The following is a 21627-nucleotide window of genomic DNA, read 5'->3' on the forward strand; positions in this document are numbered from 1 at the left end:
GTTAGTGGAGATATTTGTATGTGTAAACAGTGCTGCTTTTCTAGAAAAAGGTGCCAGAACTCACCATGAATGCCTCCCTTGTTCTCTTATCATGGCAATGGCACCCACCTGAGAGGTGCTGGAACCGAGTTTCGGCTCTACCTGGCTCCTAGCCGTGATTGGTCAAGCTACTGGTCAGGGCCAATTCTTATTTCCTTTTCTTCAATCCATCTCTCATGTAGCAGTGGGGGGCCTTAAGCTTTCCAGCCAGGCCTCTACTGTTGCATGTACACGCATTTGTGCGATGATCCTTCCGAGCTGCCCTAACCATCTGCCTGAATCTAAGAGAACGAGGGAGGTGGGGGCGTATTTATTTGACCTGTACTAGGGGCGACCCCCCCAAAACATCCAGGGATACAGCTTGCTGTAGTTTTTTAGCACCTCCACAGGTGTGTGTGTGTGTGTGTGTGTGTGTACACATACACACATGTACAATTTGTTTGCATCTCATTCCTTTGTTCCTCTTTCTATGTACTGATAACATTTTATTGTTTATGATTTCTGTATTTATTGGACACGTGTTAGTGAATTCATATGACAATGATGTCAGCAGTACTGAGATGACCCCAAGTATTATTTTCAGAACCTAGCATTAAATGTCTCAATGTCCAGTATTTCTGGTGGCTCTGAGCTGTAATTTGTTGTCATGTTGCATAGAAATAACGACAACTCTCCCAATTTGAAGCTAATGTGAATTGCTAATATCAAACATGTCCTGCTCCCTTTTATTCCTGAATATTTAAAAGTTTCCCTGCCCTTAAGAACAAAGCAACATGTGATTTTAAGCCAAGAGCTGAAGTCCCATCTTATGTCTCTCTTCCTCCCCCCCTTTTTTCCTCAGGGAGAATAAGTACATTCCACCTGGACAGCGGAATAGAGATGTTCTTTCCTGGGGAACTGGAAGGCAGAATTCACCAAGGATGGGCCAGTCCAGTTCAGGCCCACCAATTTCAAGATCTGGGTCTCACTCATCGGACTACAGTTCTAACTCTGGAGCAGACCAAAGAGTAGTTAATGGAGGCAAGTGTTCATCATGACTGAAATAAGAAAGCCTTTGTAGAGAGAGCTCTCCATCGCTGGATCCCTGGGGTAGTAGCCCTTTGAAATAATGTCTCCTGTTGCATCCCACCACTAAAACAGAAAGAAACTAAAGCTGTGTCCATGGATATATAGTGAATTCCCTTTTGAAAACATCAAGCGAGTCCCTGTTGCATTAGAAAGGGCAGTTCTCTGACTCCCTTCATTGCTGTAGTCCCAGTGTGGTCAGTAGGTCTACATCGGCTGAATTAGCCAACGAATGCTTCTGTTTAGTCCACACTAAGTGTTTAAATAGAGATGGATCTGGTGGATGGGAAGAAAGGCAATCCAGCAGTCTTCTCTCTGGTTTGGCTCCTAATAATAATAATACCTTTATTGTCAATGTACAACCTGTGTACAATGAAATTAACTGAGCCTTCCCCCCCCACAAACACTCAGTCTCATTGCACTCTGTGTGCTTGTCGCACAACACTTCACACCAAACACACTTGCTACCAGATGCTGCCTACAGTAACCTTGGCAATACAATCAACCAGTTACTTTATGCATACATCAATAACAGCTGCAGCTTTTTTGTGTTCTTAAAATTTAACTTCCAAAATTGGCATAAAGTAATCAAAATACATATTGGGACGCGGGTGGCGCTGTGGGTAAAAGCCTCAGCGCCTAGGGCTTGCCGATCGAAAGGTCGGCGGTTCGAATCCCCGCGGCGGGGTGCGCTCCCGTTGCTCGGTCCCAGCGCCTGCCAACCTAGCAGTTCGAAAGCACCCCCGGGTGCAAGTAGATAAATAGGTACTGCTTACCAGCGGGAAGGTAAACGGCGTTTCCGTGTGCTGCACTGGCTCGCCAGATGCAGCTTTGTCACGCTGGCCACGTGACCCGGAAGTGTCTTCGGACAGCGCTGGCCCCCGGCCTCTTAAGTGAGATGGGCGCACAACCCTAGAGTCTGTCAAGACTGGCCCGTACGGGCAGGGGTACCTTTACCTTTACCTTTAATCAAAATACATAGTCCAGCTAAAAACAAAACTGTAATTCATTTTGTGTGTGTTGTAAGCTGCCCTAGGGGTCTTTGGCGCCATGTGTGGCAAGGTATATATTTTGCTAAAGAAATACAGCTCGTTTTTCTTAAGTGTGGGGGTTGGGGGAAGAAAAGGCCTGGACTGTACATTGATTTCAGGTAAGTGGCATTAACAAGACTTTGAACTGCAGCTGGTAAAAAAAACAAATGATAGCTGTGTGGTACCTGCAAGATAAAATGAGGCTGAAGCCCACCAAGCACTCCTGCTGCTGCTGCTGCTGCTCCTCTCTTTTTGCATTGGGGGTCCCATGGAGGGCCCCTGTTCAGATGAGCAATTCAGTCCATGCCTTGGACTCGTGTCTTTCTGTTGCTTCCTATATGTTCCATGGAAGATCATCAAAGGCCTTGTGTTTTTGAAGTGCAGCAGGTTTGAATTTGGGAAACAGTGCCCTCTAGAGGAACCTCCTGCTGTAGCCCAGGGGCAGAGATCTATGTGGATCTATTGTGGCCCAATTTCCTCTTTCACAAAAATTCTGAATGACTTCATTATTGAAAGGGCACAATAGAAGTAAATGTCAGCAGCTAAACACAGCTCTCTTTGTAATGTGATTTCTGTAGTTTTCACATGTCTTAGCGTTTGAAAGTGGTTACACCCAGCGGTCAGTGTGCTTCACCCGCTTAATGAAATTCCCTGGAAGCCTCTTGTAGCTCCATTTCTGAAAAGCTGCTGTGCCAAGTGATGCATTCAGTGCATTCCTTTTACCCTGGGCAAGTTGACGCAGGCTTGTTTTCCTTGATACATGGGCGATTAGCTGCACATTTAGGTTTTCCTCACCGCTCATGGAACCATGCACAGCTATCCGTGATTAAGCACAAGCCATATAAGTGTGATATGCAAACAGTCTTAACTGATTTACACACCATTGTCTTTTCCATGGTAGTGTTCATAGATCCTGAATTTAACCCATTGGGGGGAAACTCTGGTTGGTGATTGCGAACTGATCTGTCCTAGATTGAGGGTGGAATAACTGCAGATTTTTTTTTATTTTGTACGAACCTGTAGAAATCCCCAATGGGTTAAAAAAAAAAAAAGGTATGAGAAATCATTTTTGTCATTTTTACTTTCCCCTCCCTCTGTTTCCCCTCCCCCATAATTTTATTTTCTTTAGTTTTTATACTTTCCTTCATATCATTTGTTCTGTCAGGTGTTCCCTGGCCATCGCCTTGCCCATCTCCTTCCTCTCGCCCACCTTCTCGCTACCAGTCAGGTCCCAACTCTCTTCCACCTCGGGCAGCCACCCCTACAAGGCCGCCCTCCAGGCCCCCTTCGCGGCCCTCCAGGCCCCCGTCTCACCCCTCTGCTCATGGCTCTCCAGCTCCTGCCTCCACTATGCCTAAACGCATGTCTTCAGAAGGTACAAAGACCACAGTTTTGTTTGTTCACGAATTTTCGTTTGTCTTTGTGTTCTCCCTTTCCTCTTGTGAGTTACAGTTAAAAGAATTGTTCTCTTCATTACTAAATCTTTTATTTGTGCACTTCAAAAAAAATAAAAGTTTTTGTTTTTGTTTTGTTTCTGTTAACCTTTTTTTGTTTGTTTGTTTAAAAAAGGGAATTTCACAGAAAGCCAAACCATTAAAGGGATGGCCCTTTCCTGAAAGTGAGAAATTCGGCTTCCTAGTGCTACTTTAGTGCATTGCAGAGTACATGTGGATGTATCATCTGCAGTCACTTAGCCATGGTTGCAGGATCACACCATCGCCCCTACCGGTCACTGGCCGTAACCATGGTTAAAGCCATGGTCCATTGCCGTTAACTGTGTTTAGTGCTAACTATGTTTTGTTTGGATTCAGATGCCTAGTTAAAAACAAACTGGTTAGCATTAGCCATGGTTAAGATGAATGTCACCTTCAGCCTTTATTAAGGCCAGTCCGGGGAATTGCTGTGCTAGATGGGAAGATCAGGTGGAGGGACAGGTATATGAACCTGAGACCCATTCCTGATCCCATAACCTAGTTAAGGAGTTGAGAGGGCTGCATCTACATATTTCCTGAAGTGGCTGGTGATGGAGGGTTTTGCTCAGAATGATGCTTTATGACATAAATCTGTTAACAATGCCTGATTCACATTGTGCCCACTGCAGAATCCTCCTTACTGGCAATTGCGGTGAGGGAGACTGGTTAGAAGTGGATGGAAATTAATTGTGTATTTAAATTCAGTTTGAGTTCCTCTTGACTTTCCTGAAACTGTTCAGTGGAATTGAATAATTTTAATTCTGTCTTGAGAGGATGAGACTTGTTCTGCAATAAGGAATCATAGATTGAACCTTTTCTCAGCTGCAGCTAATTTCCATACTTTAATTGCATTCAACTCATATACTATCTAGGAATTTTGAAGATGCTGAACCATTTGCAGGGGGCACGCTGACTTGTTTCACAAATTCTAAGGCAATTCTTTGAAATGTCTCTGTGATGTGCAGGGACATAAAAATGACGAGAGCTGAAAAACTATTAAATGTGGGCTGCTTTATTTGCTGCAAAATTTTCTAAGTTCTCTGCTGCCAGGAGGGCTAGAGCATTCAAAGCGGTCAGGTTTGGGTTTTCATAGCAAGAGTTAACTGGTGAAATCCACTTGAATTCTCTCTGCTGTGCTTTTGCACACCTCCTGTTTTTGTTTTATGGGGTATGTGCATATAGGGAACATGTCCAGTGGATTGTGTCCTAACCTAGCATCTGTCTGGCTTCATATTTTTTCCTCCCCAGTTTTGTCACGAACTATATTGAGAGGAGTGCTGATTCTTAAATGTCCTGAGACCGTGTATGATGATGGCAGCCCAGGGATGGGGAACCTTTGTGCCTCCAGATGTTTTGGATTACAGCCTCCCATCAGCCCCAGCCGGCATGGTTAGGGATGATGGAATCTGTAGGGTCTAAGGTTCCCCATCCCTTATGTAGCAAAAATTAATAGAATTCGGGGGGGGGGGGGGAAAACCACGGAGATTTCATGTTGTGTTCATAGTTTAGGGAGTCTTTTCATGTGTTGCTTTCTTCAGGACCCCCGCGGATGTCTCCAAAGGCACAGCGGCACCCTCGAGGCCACAGAGTCTCTACTGGGAGGGGCACAATTTCAAGTGGCTTAGAATTTGTCTCTCACCCCGTGCCAGGAGAAGCCACCACACCTTCATCAGCCCGAGGCAGCCCTTCAGGTGGGACATGGTCATCAGTGGTCAGTGGTGGTAAGTCAAGCTCAGCTTCCTACAGAAAGTCCTGTTTGGGGATTTTACAGTTAAAAGAATCCTGTTTCTTAAGCCAAACATTGGAAAACCCAACAGGCCTGCTCGTTCTTTATTTTGCCTGGCTAGAAACCAAATGTTACAACTGAGGGTGGTAAAACTGGATTGTCATGGAAAGCAGCAGATGTGCTTTTTCTCCCTTCCACTTTGATAGACTGTTTTTATCGGTTGATTACATTCCTTTCCAGAGACAGGCTGGCAGGTCAGTTGATGGGAGCTCTCAGCCTTAGGGGATTTGACTATTCTTTTCCCTCCAGTCTCTTCTGTGTGTTCACCATCCTCTGGAGTGATGATCAGGTTGTGCTCCTGTGAGCCTCAGTACTCTTAGGCCTAGACCCCATTCCTGGTTGCCCACTTTCCTTCTTTCTGTCCTGTTTTAAGGGTGACTCAGAAGACACTGAAAGCCACAACGAGAAACTAGGTGGACTTTCACAGGGAAGTGAGTTTAGGATTGTGCCGCAGATCAATTTCTGGGACTACAAGCAGAAATCGGTTCTTACCATGAATTTCTGTTTGAAGAGTGGACTGGGTCATTAGGTGATGGAAACTGTTTCTCAGATTCTTTTCTGTGTTGGTGAGGGCTGGTGATAGGAAGTGACCTGACTCTGCTTAAAGTCTCCCTTGACAAACCTTTGCTTCAGTGCAATCAATTATCAAGCATGTTTCACGGTAGAAGGATTAAAAGAAGCACTTATTGCTTGGGGGAGAGAAGCAACATCACAGAAATCCGGGGACTTTCCTAGGAAGGCAAAAAGGGTTTTGGTGACAATTTTATCAGCTCAGTGTAAGCCTGGCATTAGGTTTCACTTCTTTTAGTACAAAACAGCTGTGCAGTGTTTCAACAGGGTCTCTTTTATTTTGTTTCTAGTCCCTAGGTTGTCCCCTAAAGCACACAGACCCCGGTCTCCAAGGCAGAGCAGCGTTGGCAGTGTGCCTTCTGGGCCAGCTCTGTCTTCTCCTCAGGCTGGCTCTACTCCAGCGGAGCCTGTAGCTGCACCTGTTCTATCTGCATCTCCCACCCCAGCCAGCCCTGCATCCATTAGAGCAGGTACACCATCAGCTGACGGTAAGAAGCCCTTTTATCCCCCCCTGTTCTGAGCCTGAGTAGAAATGCAAAGACATAGGATGATCTAAAAATTTCTTCTGTGTTTTAAGTGGTTGGAGAGCAGTTCTCACACACGTTTATTTTTATGCATTAGGTTTGCTAATCATATGCAGTCAATTTTTTCTCTGTGTGGGAATCTTTATACAGAGGGAGAAAACTGGCGGCTCCAGGCAACTACATAATTTTCTGAATGGCTGTTGAAAATTACAAAAATGAGTAGGAAAAGGTTGTGCTCTGTTTTTCCTAAGACATCCTGCTGACTTTCTTTCAACTCAGCCAATTAGGGCAGCCTTCCCCAGCATGGTGCCCTTCAGCTGTTCTAGAATAAAAGGTAAAGGGACCCCTGACCATTAGGTCCAGTCGTGACCGACTCTGGGGTTGCAGCGCTCATCTCGCTTTACTGGCCGAGGGAGCCGGCGTACAGCCAGCTGACATGTGGCCAGCATGACTAAGCCGCTTCTGGCAAACCAGAGCAGCGCACGGAAATGCCGTTTACCTTCCCGCCGGAGAGGTACCTATTGATCTACTTGCACTCTGACGTGCTTTCGAACTGCTAGGTTGGCAGGAACAGGGACCAAGCAACGGGAGCTCACCCCATTGCGGTGATTCGAACCGCCGACCTTCTGATCGGCAAGTCCTAGGCTCTGTGGTTTAACCCACAGCGCCACCTGCGTCCTTATACATAAATCCGGCACTGCCCAGAGTTGAACAGGAGGGGTGCAGTGTAACCATCTGCCTCTGGGCTGGGCTGACGGTGCAGCGGCCAACCTCTTCCTAGGTTTGGAAACTTTTAATGGGCTTGTTCCTGGTGGTTCTGCAGTATCTCTCTTTTACCACAGCGCCACCCGCATTCTAGAATTAAACTTCCACAAATCCCATCTGGTATGTCTATGCCATCTGGGGCTTATGGGAGTTGAAGTCCAAAACAACTGGAAGGCACCAGGTTGGGAAAGGCTGGATTAGGGTTTTATACAGTAAAACAGTAATATTTAAAAAGTAATATTGCCCTTCCATGTATTATTATTTTGGAAGAAATACATTTAATTTGAGTTGCAGAGCTGTTGTTGTTCTTATTGTTGTTTCTAACTCACCTTTTCCCAAGTCCAGGACTCAAGACTGCCTACATAGACAAAATAGGAAAAAGTAAAAAACCATAGAAAGACAATCATTAAAATGTAATTAAATACTAATAGAATTAAAATATTTAAAAGATTCATTAACAAAAAACTAGAATGAAAAGTGGCTCTTTCAAAGTCTCTCTTTAGTCGTCTTCATTATCATCATTTTATTTGTACACTACCTTTCCAATATCAGGATGGCTTACAACATGAAACGATCTACATAATTACAAACATAGGAAAAGTAGTCATAAACAATAAATAAAACACAGCAGAAAGTACACAACCAAACTGAATAATTTCCATATAAATCATAATATTTAAAAATAAAGATACAAAATAATATTAATAACAGCAGCAATATCCCGTACAAGAGTTTTTCCAGCAACCTCAGCTTTTGTAGCTATTGTCAGTCAGGGCCCTGTTCTCCCAGGCTGGCTAGAGAGAGGCCAGCAAGGGAATAAGTGGGTTCTTCCACGACTCACAGCCAAGATTATGTTGGTTCCCCAAATAAACAGAGACACAATCAGGATAATACCTTGTATGGGACAAATTGTTTTGGTGCTGAGCTTTGTGAGCTTCCTGGTTGCATAGAAATCTTCAACATCTTGTCCCTCTTTCCTTCCCCACCCATTGCTATCTAGACTTATTCAGAGTGCTGTGTATATGAAATCTCAAACAGGACTGATTTTCCTTCCTAGCTAAAGATTCAAGGCTTCAGGACCAGAGGCAGAGTTCTTCTCCTGCTAGCACCAAGGAACCCCTGAAGCCAAGTGAAATGTCTCCCAGCTTTAGCAAACCTGAAAACAAAGGTAGGAGTTTTCTGAAGTTGTGTTCAGCTCCCATCATTTGCAGCCAATATAGACAATGGTCGGGGAATAATGGGAGTTGGAGCCCACTACACCTTGAAGGCACCTTGTTGGTTACTCCTGTACTGCAGGCTTGGTTACATTGCTGTTTGGATTGTTGTAGAGATTTGGGAAACACAACATGGCATGCAGCCCTCAAATATATGAAAAAGAAGTTCTTAGTTTGCAGATCACTCCAGTTTCTCTGCAATTTCCACTGAACTCTTTGGGGGGGGGGTTCTTTTCCCCCCTGAGCTGAGACAGCATTTCAGATTTGGGTCACTCTATTGGGACTTCCTTTAGATAGTTTCAGTTGGCCCAAATATATGCTGGATCCATGTCATCTGTTATTTATAACCCAGTACAGTGATATACCTTGGTTTACAACCATAATCCATTCCAGAGGTCTGGTTGTAAACCAAAACAGGTTATAACCCAAGGTGTGCTTTCGCCATTGGGGCCTCCCCCCCCCCCCCAAAGGGTTGTAATCCAAAAAAATGGGTTGTAATCCAAAATAAATGGACACACACTTCTGGGTTTGACATGGTTGTAATTGAAAACGGTTGTAATCCAAAACGGTTGCAAACCAAGGTACCACTGTATATGCGTATATTCTCTTAACAGGTGTGTCTCCAGCTGTCCTAGAACATAGAAAACAGATCGATGATTTAAAGAAGTTCAAGAATGATTTTAGGGTAAGTGCTTTTGCTATTAACGACAGCTGTCTCTGAATAGACAAGGCAGTACCAGATCAAACTACATGCAGGTAGGAACGGTGGCTTCAGGAACAAGCATTTTTAAGCAGATTAAAACATATAACAAATAATAATAATAATAATAATAATAATAATAATAATAATAATAATAATAATTGTACCCCGCCCATCTGGCTGGGCTTCCCCAGCCACTCTGGGTGGCTTCCAATAAAGATTAAAAATACATTAAAATGTCACACATTAAAAACTTCCCTGAACAGGGCTGCCTTCAGATGTCTTCTAAATGTCAGGTAGTTGTTTATCTCTTTGACATCTGATGGGAGGGCGTTCCACAGGGCGGGCGCCACTACCGCGAAGGCCCTCTGCCTGGTTCCCTGTAGCTTTGGTTCTCACAGTGAGGGAACCACCAGAAGGCTCTCGGCGCTGGACCTCAGTGTCCAGGCAGAATGATGGGGGTGGAGACGCTCCTTCAGGTATACAGGACCGAGGCCGTTTAGGGCTTTAAAGGTCAGCACCAACACTTTGAACTGTGCTCAGAAACGTACTGGGAGCCCAATGTAGGTCTTTCAGGACCGGTGTTATATGGTCTCGGCGGCCACTCCCAGTCACCAGTCTAGCTTTCGCATTCTGGATTAGTTGTAGTTTCCGGGTCACCTTCAAAGGTAGCGCCACGTAGAGTCCATTGCAGTAGTCCAAGCGGGAGATAACCAGAGCATGCACCACTCTGGCGAGACAGTCTGTGGGCAGGTAGGGTCTCAGCCTGCGTACCAAATCCTTGTCTATTCTCTCCCTCGACTAAAAGACCATTGCCTAGGGCAATGAAGGTCACAATAGGACATTCAAATGGCTGCAAATAAGACACTCCCTAGAGCAGCCAGTACAAGTGTGCCCCCTGCCTTGCCACCCCTTCATCCAGATACGCACACTTCTCGAAATGTTTTACAGGCATCCTCTCTGGGGAGGGAGTTCCACAACTTAAGGGCTTACTTCTCCTGGGCTGCAACCCCCTGAGCTTCTGCGTACGGTGGAAGAAGCAAGAGGAGTCCCTCTACTGATATTAGCACCATAATATATTCCTGGGTTTTCTGTACGTCAGTATGTAGGAAATGAAGCAACTTTTATTTCAAGCTGTAAGAAATAATGTGCAAAACTAAAATGAAGACTGTGCCTTCTCTCCAAATACCCTCGGTCAGGAAGTACCTGCTAAAAATATAATTTTTCTGTTTCCTCCCACCACACCCCCCTGCACCCTCCAGTTACAACCCAGTGCCGCCCCAGAAACAGTGGAACAGCTGCTAACCAAAAACAGAGATGGTGAAAAATCCAGAGAGGTTCCTAAGGAGAAGGGTGACGCCAGCTGTAAGGACTCTGTAACTGAAACTGGCAGCAATGCCACCTCAGCCAGTGGCAGTAGCAAATCAAACAGCCCCAGTATTTCACCACCTGGTGGCAGCCTGGAGCAAAAGCGAGGGCCTGAGGTGACCTCGCAAGGAGTTCAGACCTCTGGCCCCGGAGCGAAGCAGGAGAAAGAGGAGAAGGAAGACAAAAGGGACACCACCGAGTGAGTAATTCTGGCTGCAACAGCTCCTGCACAGATTTGGCACTGCTTTTGTGGAGGGCCCAGTTGTTGAGATGACTGGACCATGCACAGCGTTTTCTTCTCTGCTCCTTATTTAGATTTAACATATTTAACATGTTTTCTACCTCCACTGCTGGAGGCAGTGCTTAGAAAGCCAATTTCAGGGAATTTCAGGGGGCAGAGTGCTGTTGCTCCCCCCGGTCTTGCTTGCGGGTTCCCCACAATAGGCCAGTGTTTCCCAACCTTGTGCCTCCAGCTGTTTTTGGACTACAATTCCCATCATCCCTTGCCACTGGTCTTGCTAGTCAGGGATGATGGGAGTTGTAGTTCAAAAACAGCTGGAGGCACAAGGTTGGGAAACACTGCAATAGGCACCTGGTTCACCACTGTGCAAACAGGATACAGGACTAGATGGGCTTTTGGCCTGATCCTGCTACAGGGCTCTTCTTCATGTTCTTGTGCTCTTCTGTTCAGCTTCTGGTGTCAAATTGGAAAATATGCACGGGACTTTTAGGGGTTGCATTATGCAGCGGAAATGCAGCACCTGGAGAAAAATTGGTGTTGTGCTTTTAAATGTGTTTGATCAGTGACTGGGGAGAGAATACTATTTTCTGCCCCTGCTCCCTTGCCAGTCTTTCTCCTCCTACTCTGTGAAATTCATCCAGAATTTCATGCTTTTGTTGGAAGGCTTGTGTTGCATTTTGAAACAGAAACGAGGCATCAAATGTTTTCCTCCACTCCACCAACAGAGGCAGAATCTGTAGAGGCTTCACACTCGCACCAGGCGGTGTAGTTGCCATCTCAGTTTTCAGCCTACCTCCACAAAGGGAGCACGGCTGACAGAATCTCTTATGGAGTTTAGAAGCTGTGAATTACTTTTTTAAATATATCCTTTCCTCTTCTTCCTTAGTTGTTGTTGCTTCTTAATGTATTTAGTAAATTTGCATATTGCCTTTTTGCTGATACGTTCAAGGTTTCTCACAGTTTTAGACAGCAGCTAACTTGGGACTGTGCAGATTTTGCTGGGCTCCCAGCCAGCATAGCTAATGGTCAGGGGTGATGGGAATTTTAGTAACAATATCCGGATGACCACAGGATAGCAACCTTTGGTTTACAGGGTATTTATTTCATTTATTAATTTTATTTCATAAGAATCATATACCACTTGATTGTAAAGAAATTTTAATAGACATGATCCAAAAGGGAACACGGAGAGAAGAGGAATATTAGCAAATTCAGGTCCCGCAAGAGGTGTGTTTGTGTGTGAAAGAGAGAGAGGGAGAGACTGACTTCTGGGATGGGAGGAGCCAAATAGTATTTGGCCCCATCTGAGCCAAAGGAGGTTAGGGATTTTGGTTTCCCCCCGGGATATTATTTTTGACCTGGAGCCTCTAATACCTTCGTGCAGCAAGAGCTGCAGCTCGGGATCCAGGACTTGTCAGCAGAGCTCTCTGGGTGGCAGCTGGGCCTTCTCACACTCGGGAACAGGCTTCTGGGCCTTCTCAACGAGGGTAGGTGCATTTTAAAACCAGCAACAGCTGCTCCTAGAGCTGCTGCTGGCAGGAGGATGTCTTTGCAACTGCTTATCTATGGCCTCTATCTATGGGACACGGGTGGCGCTGTGGGTAAAAGCCTCAGCGCCTAGGGCTTGCCGATCGAAAGGTCGGCGGTTCGAATCCCCGCGGCGGGGTGCGCTCCCGCTGCTCGGTCCCAGCGCCTGCCAACCTAGCAGTTCGAAAGCACCTCCGGGTGCAAGTAGATAAATAGGGACCGCTTACTAGCGGGAAGGTAAACGGCGTTTCCGTGTGCGGCTCTGGCTCGCCAGAGCAGCGATATCACGCTGGCCACGTGACCCGGAAGTGTCTCCGGACAGCGCTGGCCCCCGGCCTCTTGAGTGAGGTGGGCGCACAACCCTAGAGTCTGTCAAGACTGGCCCATACGGGCAGGGGTACCTTTACCTTTACCTTTTCATCTATGGCCTCTATTGCCACAAGCAGACCTTCCAGTTTTGATTGCTGCAAGGAGACCTTGTGCCTTCTCAGTGGTTCTGTTCTGGCTGCAATCTGTCCGTTCTAGTAGCTAGTAGAAGACCTTGAGCCTGCAAGGAGCTGCAAGCAGCCCAGCTATAACACTGACTGCTGATAAGCTCTGGTTGCAGGCCCCCACGTATGTGTCAAGGCATCATGCTAAGAGTTCTTACTATGTTGTTGATCTGCAGCTGCCCCTCCCCCAGTGGTCTAGTTGAGGGATGGCTAACACATTGCCTTCCAGATGTTGACTCCACCTCCCATCATCCCCAGCAAGCATGGACGATACTTAGAGATGATGGGGGTTAATAGTCCAGCGACATATTTAGAGGTCCAAAGGTTAGCCTCCCCTGCTGCAGCCCTTCAGTCTCAGAAAAAAGGAACAGCCTAATGTCAAGGAAATAGCGGTGTAGGAGTGTTTTTTAGTTAAAACCTTGCAGTGAACATCTTTTTCCTGTCCTTACTTTCCTCTTTGGTGGCAGCTCCCCCTTCAGTAGAACGTGTTACATTTTGATAGATTTTTAGGTGTGTTGTGCATCCTCAGCAATAGAACGTCCTATGCACAGAGGACAACTCCCTGCCACTCATGCTCAATGCACACAGCGCAGGTTTGAAGCCTCTACAAGTCTTCCTCCACTAGTAGATGTGAGGAGTCAACCATCCCTGGATATTCAGCTCTTATCTGAGAGAAATGAACTATCATGGTGGGAAGTCCAATCTGACACGCGTCTTTCTTGTGTTTCCCCCCACCCTTCCATAGGCAAGTTAGAAAATCAACACTGAACCCTAACGCAAAGGAGTTCAACCCTCGATCATTTGCTCAGGTGAGTCTTAAGAGGCGTCGCTGTCCTCATTCTCTGCTTAGCCGAAGCTGCATTTCTTTATGTGCCACCCATTAGAAGCAGTCACTGCATAGTTTGTTTCCCTGCTTTAACCAGCCGTAACAAGAGCTCACTGGGAAAAGTCCACGGGGCATGTTGATGCACGCTTGATCAAACTGTTCAGTGCCTACTTACAGCTCAGCTATTCCCTTTTTCCTTCATGTTTTTGGCAGCCCAAGCCTTCCACCACACCAACGTCACCCCGTCCGCAGGCCCAGCCCAGCCCTTCCATGGTGGGCCATCAGCAGCCCACTCCGGTGTACACCCAGTCTGTTTGTTTCGCACCAAATATGATGTACCCTGTTCCCGTGAGTCCAGGTGTTCAGGTAAAGCGGCAAAGGCTTTAATGCGACAAGCTTATACTTGCTGCATTGAGTGTGGATAACAACTTGTCACTGCTTTGGAGTGTGAAAGGCAGAACAGAGCATGAAGCATGTGAGAGTCCTTTGTATTTACATATGGAAGATGGTGTGTGTGTGTGTGTGTGTGTGTGTGGATCAGTGAGTAAGGAAAAGATTAAGAAGCCCCTCTCCCATACAACCGCCCCCCCCCCCATTAATGTTACCTGCTCAAATTTGGACTTGGATGCCTTTGTTTGCCAAAGTGATGTGTATTTCCACCTTCTGAAAAGAGGCTGGGCCACTTTGTTTTCAGCACCACATAGTACCCTTTCTTGGCACTTAAAAATATTGAGTACCGCTACTAGCTTGAAAAGGGATGCGGGTGGCGCTGTGGGTTAAACCACAGAGCCTAGGACTTGCCGATCAGAAGGTCGGTGGTTCGAATCCCCGTGATGGGGTGAGCTCCCGTTGCTCGGTCCCTGCTCCTGCCAACCTAGCAGTTCCAAAGCACGTCAAAGTGCAAGTAGATAAATAGGTACCGCTCGGGCGGGAAGGTAAACGGTGTTTCTGTGCGCTGCTCTGGTTCGCCAGAAGTGGCTTAGTCATGCTAGCCACATGACCTGCAAGCTGTATGCTGGCTCCCTCAGCCAATAAAGCGAGATGAGCACCGCAACCCCGGAGTCGGCCACGACTGGACCTAATGGTCAGGGGTCCCTTTACCTTTACTAGCTTGAAGGCTACCTTGAAATGTATGCAGGGGCCTACTCATTGTCTTGAAAGAAGATCCCATCGGAACAGTGACTTTGTATTTGCAGAGCTCATGTGACTGAGAGCATTTGTCCTTGTGTACTCTATTTGTGAAATGTATACTCTCCCAAGAGGAGATCCTTGTTGGAGGGACTGGCCAACTATTTAGTTAGCCAACTGTTCTTACCCTTCTGTACAACTGAGAGAAGAGTATTTGCTGTGGCCACAAGAAAATTATTACAACAAATGTCAGAAACGATGAGTGTATATGATAAGATGTGCATTTTAAGCATATTGATTCCCTGTACATACCTTGGTTTGTTTACTTATTTTTACTTTGGGTCCAGTTTTATCTGATACTTGATTTTGTCCATGACCTGCAATGATGATGAAATCTTCTAATAGCCTAATTGATTAAACAGTATGTTTTTCATTTTACTAATAAGAGACCAGAGTTCAAAGAACTTTTAGTTCATCTCAGTAGACTGCATTGTGCTCTTTCTGGCTGCCACAGCGTTCCAAAATTATCTCCTAGTGGTGCCAATTTGTCTTCAGTGGTTGGTATATGGGGATCACTTTAAAGTAAGGCATTTATTTTTAGTCACGTTTCTAACAAGTATTTTGATCCCGTTCCCTCCCACCCAAGCTATTTTCACCTGCCTCTTGACTTCAACCAAGCTTGCACATCGTGGCACTGTTAATGTTCTTTCAAGCCTGGTTCAGATATAAAAGCAGCTGCCTATAGAGAATGAACATGGTGCTGATGCTTTCCCTCCTCCTGTCTCTCTCTCACTGAAATGGAACAATTCAAGGATTTGTTACACCATAGTTTCCGGTTAACACTGGAGCATGGAAATTGTAGCTTAAACTCTTGACTACAAACCATCTAAATCAAGCCTGAGGGAAGCTATATTAGCACTCAAGGCTAATGTGATGCGCTCCTGTTCAAGATAAGTTCAATCCTCCCACTCAGGTGCTTCCCCCTCTTCCCCGCCCCCAACAGTTAGCACCTCCACTTAGCTTTTTTGTGTGTGCTAACTTTTGGGTTCCCCCAATACCTCCCTCTTTTCTGCCGGTGGTGCTGTTTGGGCTACATAAGGAATGGTGACAGTCAAGTGGTGTTGGTGCTGCTACTGCAGAGAGCCATGGTTGGTTCCTAAAACTAACCTTTGGAGAGTTCCACCCCAGGATCCTCTGAGCATTGCAAGGAATCCTTTGTGGGCACCTCTTGGGTTGGGTGGTGAGGTTCAGCACAAGACAATAAGCAGACAGTAGCACCCATAATCAAATGTTTGTTGGTAAAAGTGTGAGGTGCATATCTGCTGGGAACCCAGTGGGGAGCAGGCCACCACGCATGACTTGCATCCAGAGAGGAGAAATATATATATGATGCGTGGTGTGTGCTTCCTCTAATTGTCGGCCATGTTATTTTTCAGCCTTTGTACCCCATTCCCATGACGCCTATGCCAGTCAACCAGGCCAAGACCTATAGAGCAGGTAAAGGTGAGAATAATACAGTATTGCATGCTCTTGTACGTCGCTTGCATGTGGAATAACTAACATGCCTTGCTCATTGTTCTGTTACACTTACTTTGCTTATGAATTAGCAACCCGCCTTTCTGTGCAACCCCCTTGCCAAGCTGCCTCCGCCTCCTCTTCTTCTTCTTCCTCCTCCTCTTCCTCCTGCTCATGTGTCCTCTTGTTTCTTGGATTTTGCAGCACTGAACAGGCAAAGTTTATAGCAGCATAGGGCCTGGTGCATGGGGTAGGCAAACTAAGGCCCGGGGAGCCGGATCTGGCCCAGTCACCTTCTAAATCTGGCCCACGTACAGTCCGGGAATCAGCGTGTTTTTACATGTGTAGAATGTGTTCTTTTATCTGAAATGCATCTCTGGGTTATTTGTGGGGCATAGGAATTTGTTCATTCCCCCCCCCCAATATAGTCTGACCCCCCCCCCACAAGGTCTGAGGGACAGTGGACCAGCCCCCTGCTGAAAAAGTTTGCTGACCCCTGGCCTTGTGTCTTGGCTCCGGTTCTAAATACTTGAATGGATGCTTTTAAGCATATTTAAGGCTGAAAGATCCTATGCGCACTTTCCTAGAAGTGCACCCTGCTGAACACAGTGCAAACTTACCCCCTCAGTAACATGCATATGAAGGTACTGAAAGAATGTTTGATTAGCTCCTGTACCTAATGATGAGCAGAAGCAACATATTGACTTGCCATGCCATAGGCTTGTTTCTTCTGTTCGCCTTTTAGCGGAAGGAAACTTTTATGCATACAGTTGGGCACAAAGCTACTGATTCTGAAAGCTGCTCCCTGACATCAGAGTGCTGTGTTTTAACAGGATTTTACTGTTGTTATGGGCTCTGTTGGTCTTAGGGAGAAAAAATGTAATCGTGGGGGGGAATTATGCCATTCTTCTGTATGGGAGGAATGTGAACCTTGTATGGGTTGTCTCTGCCCATCTCTCCACAGGCAGGAAGTTAAACATTTTAAAAGTAAAATATTTTTGTTGCACCAGAGCAGTGTTCCAGTATATATCGGCTAATGCTTGGATAGTCTTTCTGTGATGCCTTCTTTCTGCCTGAATGATAGCCCAGCCTACTCTGAGCTGACCTCTCTCTCCTGTCGCCTTAAAGCCTGCTCACAGGGTGAGATTCTTGAACCCTACCAGCAGCTGATTCCTCATCTTCATTTGGCTTCCTTGTGGTTGCCATTGTACCTAGCTGTGCGTAGAAATGTTGGCATAGGTTTATTTTATGGGGAGGTGCTTTCGTAATGTGCCCTTTCCCCCTTCTTTTGCAGTATCAAATATGCCCCAGCAGCGGCAAGACCAGCACCATCAAAACACCATGATGCACCCTGCCTCTGCTGCCGGGGCTCCTATTGTCGCTACGCCACCGGCTTATTCAACGCAGTACGTCGCCTACAGCCCCCAGCAGTTCTCCAACCAACCTCTCGTTCAACATGTGCCGCATTACCAGTCTCAGGTATGCCTTCAGCTGAGCTCTTTGCAGCTTGAACGGTGGAATTAGAATATGTATTTTGCCACACTGCATAAGTGGTGATGCTGTGCTTGCATAGCACTTCAAAAGGAGCTACGTACTGCCTATGGTGATACATCCAGGGCCATTGTCACATGATGCCCTGTGTGCATGTTTGAGGGGTGCGTGTGTGCCAGGCCACCTTCCATGCAGACAGGATTGACAGCTGAGTGATGGAACAGACTCAGAGACCTGGATGTTTACTGCAGTCTTACCTAGATCTATTGGCACGTGAAAGCTTTAGGTTATCTAATGGCATAATTTCACCTTAGTGCTGTAATGTTAAGAGGCCTGTGTGCCATAATAGGAGGGGCTAGGAAAGCTACCGCAGAGGAGAACGATGGTGGAGCCTGAGTCTTCCTCTAAATCCATCCCAGTCTGCTAGGATAACTGGGCATCTCTGATTAACTTGAAGAAAGGCATTTTGTACCTGTGAAAGTACCTGCAGGGACTTACTCCTTCCTTGTTCTCTTTCTCATGCTTAATGCAGCACCCCCACGTCTATAGCCCTGTAATACAGGGCAATGCCCGGATGATGGCACCACCGGCACACCCGCAGCCCGGCTTAGTTTCTTCCACCGCTACGCAGTACGGTGCGCACGAGCAGACCCACACGATGTATGGTAGGACACTTTTTAATGAGTTCTCTTTTGAAACTTTGAAGGATCTCGTTCTTAGTGGCTTGCCGAGAGAACTGGAACACTCTGTGTTTTGAAATTCACTGAAACCCGTTTGGATACCGGTATAGTAAAGAGAGATTGGGAGAATGAAATGCAATTGTAAAGCATGAACAGCTGACTTTTCTGTCCCAGACACCTCTTATAAAACAGCATATCACAATTTCTCCATATGCTGCCACCAGCAGCCTTTTAAAGGGCCCTTATTTATCACTGGGGACCGATTCACTTATGTATGTGTCCACTTGCATGCGTGACTGAGCTAGTGTGCATCATTAAGCACCGCAGAGCGAATATTTGTAGTGCTGCTGTGTCCATTCAAATGTACTACTATTCCACAGACATGAACCATTTTGTATTGGTAGGGGATTCTTAGCACCTAACTCTGCTCTCAGTTGGCACTCAGAATTTGTGCCAAGGATTTGAGGCATGGCCTCCATTCACACAGGCGCTGTTTTGGGCATGAATTTCCTCTTCTGGGGTAGTGTTTGGGTTATGTGCCTGCAGTGCTCAGTTGATTCCTCGGCATGAACTGAGATGTGTCTGTCTTTTGCCTCCCTGATACGAGGCCCCTTCTGGTTTGGGGGTATCACCGAAGTGTGGGTTTTCCACACTGATTGCTTCCTGTAAACCAAGGATGACTTCCTTGTGGGCTGATGGCATTAAGTCATGCTGAGTGTTAAGAATGCCCCTGTTGCAATGTGGGATTGTGCCCATTTTGCTGCTTTGAGTAGGTAACTGAGGTATGTTGGGGATTCAGAGATTATGCTAATATTCTTTGGGGCAGCCACTAAAGGGCTATGTTGTTATGCTGGACCACACAGGAGGACTCACAGGTAAAATAAGCTTAATTCTTCTGCCCTTTTTTGTCTGGAGTGGAAAAGGCAAAAGTTGAGGAGGAACCTCCACTGCTGTGTTTAGTCAGCCAGGTCACTCAACTAGTCATAGGAACACCAAGGTTGTCCTTGCTTTGCAGTGAATTTACAGGTTCTCCTTTTCGAGCAAAGGACTGTGGTTTGGTGGCCAAGCACCTGCCTTGTACGTGGAAGGTTCCATTCCTGGTATCTGCAGGCAGAGCAGAGGAGGGAAAACCCTAAGACCATCGAGATCTACCAGTCTCTGTAGACAATAGTAAGCTGGATAAACAGACTCTGTATGAGGCAGCTTCCTAAATATTAATAAAAGTGGGAAGGTCTCTGTAGAACACTCCAGGCAGCCGCTGTGTAGCTATTAAATCTCCAGTAGGGGTTCTCCCGTTCTTCCCCTTCATGTGTGAGGTGGGTCTTGAGATTTGTCACCCAAGAGTAACTTGGGGGTTTCAGCTGGCTGCTTTAAATTGTTATCAATTCTAACACAGAGACGCCCCTGCTGACCTGGAAGCAGACTGACCCGTTTGGGCCTTTTGCCTTCATGGACGTATGAGCCCATTGGCCAAGAGATGAATGAGCCCAGGCACACAGCCACTCAGTTTCTCCTTTTTGCATGAGCAAACATACCAAGAAGTCTTCTGCTAAATGTAGTTTCCTATTTCATCCAAACTGGGAAACTCATTTATTTATTTATTTGTCAAGCTTTCTATACTGCTTCCTTGACAGAAGATCTCTCAGTGCTTTACATTATACTCAGCTTGGGCATGAAGCCGGCTTCAAATGATGGGGGCTGGAGGCAGAAGGCTCATTCACATCTTGGCTTATTAAACCGAGATACAACCGTCTGAACACGACCACTGTTTCCAGTTTGTCACCTTGCGGCCACATTTTTTACCAGGATGAATCCAAATACTTATTGCTCAGTGGTTTTTGTTAAGAAATTTCCTGATAGTTTTCTTTTAGTATAAGGTGGTGGTCCTTGGAAGCTTAAATCATCAGAAGTGTTAGTGACTGGTTGGATTTTCTTGTCTGGCTTGCACCAACTTAGCTACCTGTAGCAAAGAAAGGAAGTTATTATAAACCACTCTATGATCCTCAGATGAAGGGCAGTATAAATATTTAATAAACCATCGTCATCAAAAGTCCTTGGTTCGAACCTTAGCACAAATGTATTGGTGTTCACTTTTCAATCTCAGCGTCCCTCTCCATCTGAATCATAGGTATGAGAATACTCTCCTGTCTCACATGTTTGTTGTAGAGATTACTGAGAGAATGTGTGTGAAATACTGAATAAAACTACATGAAATACTGAATGAAACTACATCTAGCAAAGAGAATGAATAGGAATTCATTCTATTAACCTTTGTATAAACGTGTGTATATGTCAGCAGTTGCTAATTGCTGAACTTCTGTTAAGATGGAAAGGCTTGTTTCAAAAGTCTGGTAAACCAAGATAATGTTTATTCACCAGCTTGATCCTGATTTTGCTTTGTATTTTATCCAGTATTTTTCTGTGTCTTATTCTCTCTCTAAGCTATCTAGTTTCCTGTCTCTGCTAAAAAATAAATAAATTAGTATGCTGATCTAAGCAATAATTGGGGAACTGGGGCTCTCCATCTTGGGGAAATGCAGTTTTCTGGGATTGTAACTGGTGTTTTTCTCTTCACTGAAAATCAGTCAAAGCACTTTTAATCCTTATTCTTCATGCTGTGGTTAGTTAATGCAATGTAAAATACTTTAAAATCGTGGACATTTTAAAATTGATGAACACCAGCTGAAGATTGTATGTGTGATTGAATATCTCTTTAACTTTTTTTTTTAATTGCGAATTGGTTTGTGCATGAAAACAATGATTGACTTAACCTTTCCAGAAGACTGGAAGTGGTGCTCTCATCTTGTGGCACACGGCTAATTTCCCTTTCTATTTCCCAAATTCAGCATGTCCCAAAATACCCTACAGCAAGGAGACAGGTCCTTCTTTCTACTTTGCCAGTGAGTTGGGGTTTTTGTACTAACTTTGATTTGCACAGTAAAGAACTTTGAAAGAATCTGTTGGAGAATAGGCTTGTTGAACAGATGTCTTTGCACCAAACCTACTCAGAATTAGGAAAAGCTTTTCTGTCATTGAGAAACCAATGGACGCATGGGACATGTAAAGGATGAAACTGTCTGAGGAAGATTACCATAACGGAGAAGGTAAGATGACAGCCAGCACTAGGTGAAAAGAGTAAAAATAAGTCCAGTTATGTAGAGACTTGGTTGACGTGTTTATTTCCTCCTTACATT

General features: G+C 45.6%; 1 protein-coding gene across 5 annotated transcripts in view; it reads left to right on the forward strand.

The window, feature by feature from the left end:
* Positions 1-21627, forward strand: part of ATXN2 (ataxin 2) — a 63063-nt gene that overhangs the window by 33996 nt on the left and 7440 nt on the right. Inside the window, exons 9-21 of one of the 5 annotated variants that reach the window (XM_077931174.1) lie at positions 881-1059; positions 3301-3510; positions 5146-5328; positions 6254-6451; positions 8310-8420; positions 9081-9151; positions 10429-10733; positions 13539-13602; positions 13833-13985; positions 16184-16250; positions 17557-17741; positions 18286-18418; positions 21280-21333. In XM_077931174.1, the coding sequence (XP_077787300.1) occupies positions 881-1059; positions 3301-3510; positions 5146-5328; positions 6254-6451; positions 8310-8420; positions 9081-9151; positions 10429-10733; positions 13539-13602; positions 13833-13985; positions 16184-16250; positions 17557-17741; positions 18286-18418; positions 21280-21333 (1913 nt within the window). The remainder of the gene's footprint in view (positions 1-880; positions 1060-3300; positions 3511-5145; positions 5329-6253; positions 6452-8309; positions 8421-9080; positions 9152-10428; positions 10734-13538; positions 13603-13832; positions 13986-16183; positions 16251-17556; positions 17742-18285; positions 18419-21279; positions 21334-21627) is intronic. The other 4 variants (XM_077931175.1, XM_077931178.1, XM_077931176.1 and 1 more) reach the window with 4 other exon arrangements.

This window comes from Podarcis muralis, chromosome 7 (assembly GCF_964188315.1).
Source record: "Podarcis muralis chromosome 7, rPodMur119.hap1.1, whole genome shotgun sequence".
NCBI classification, from domain to species: Eukaryota; Metazoa; Chordata; class Lepidosauria; order Squamata; family Lacertidae; genus Podarcis; species Podarcis muralis.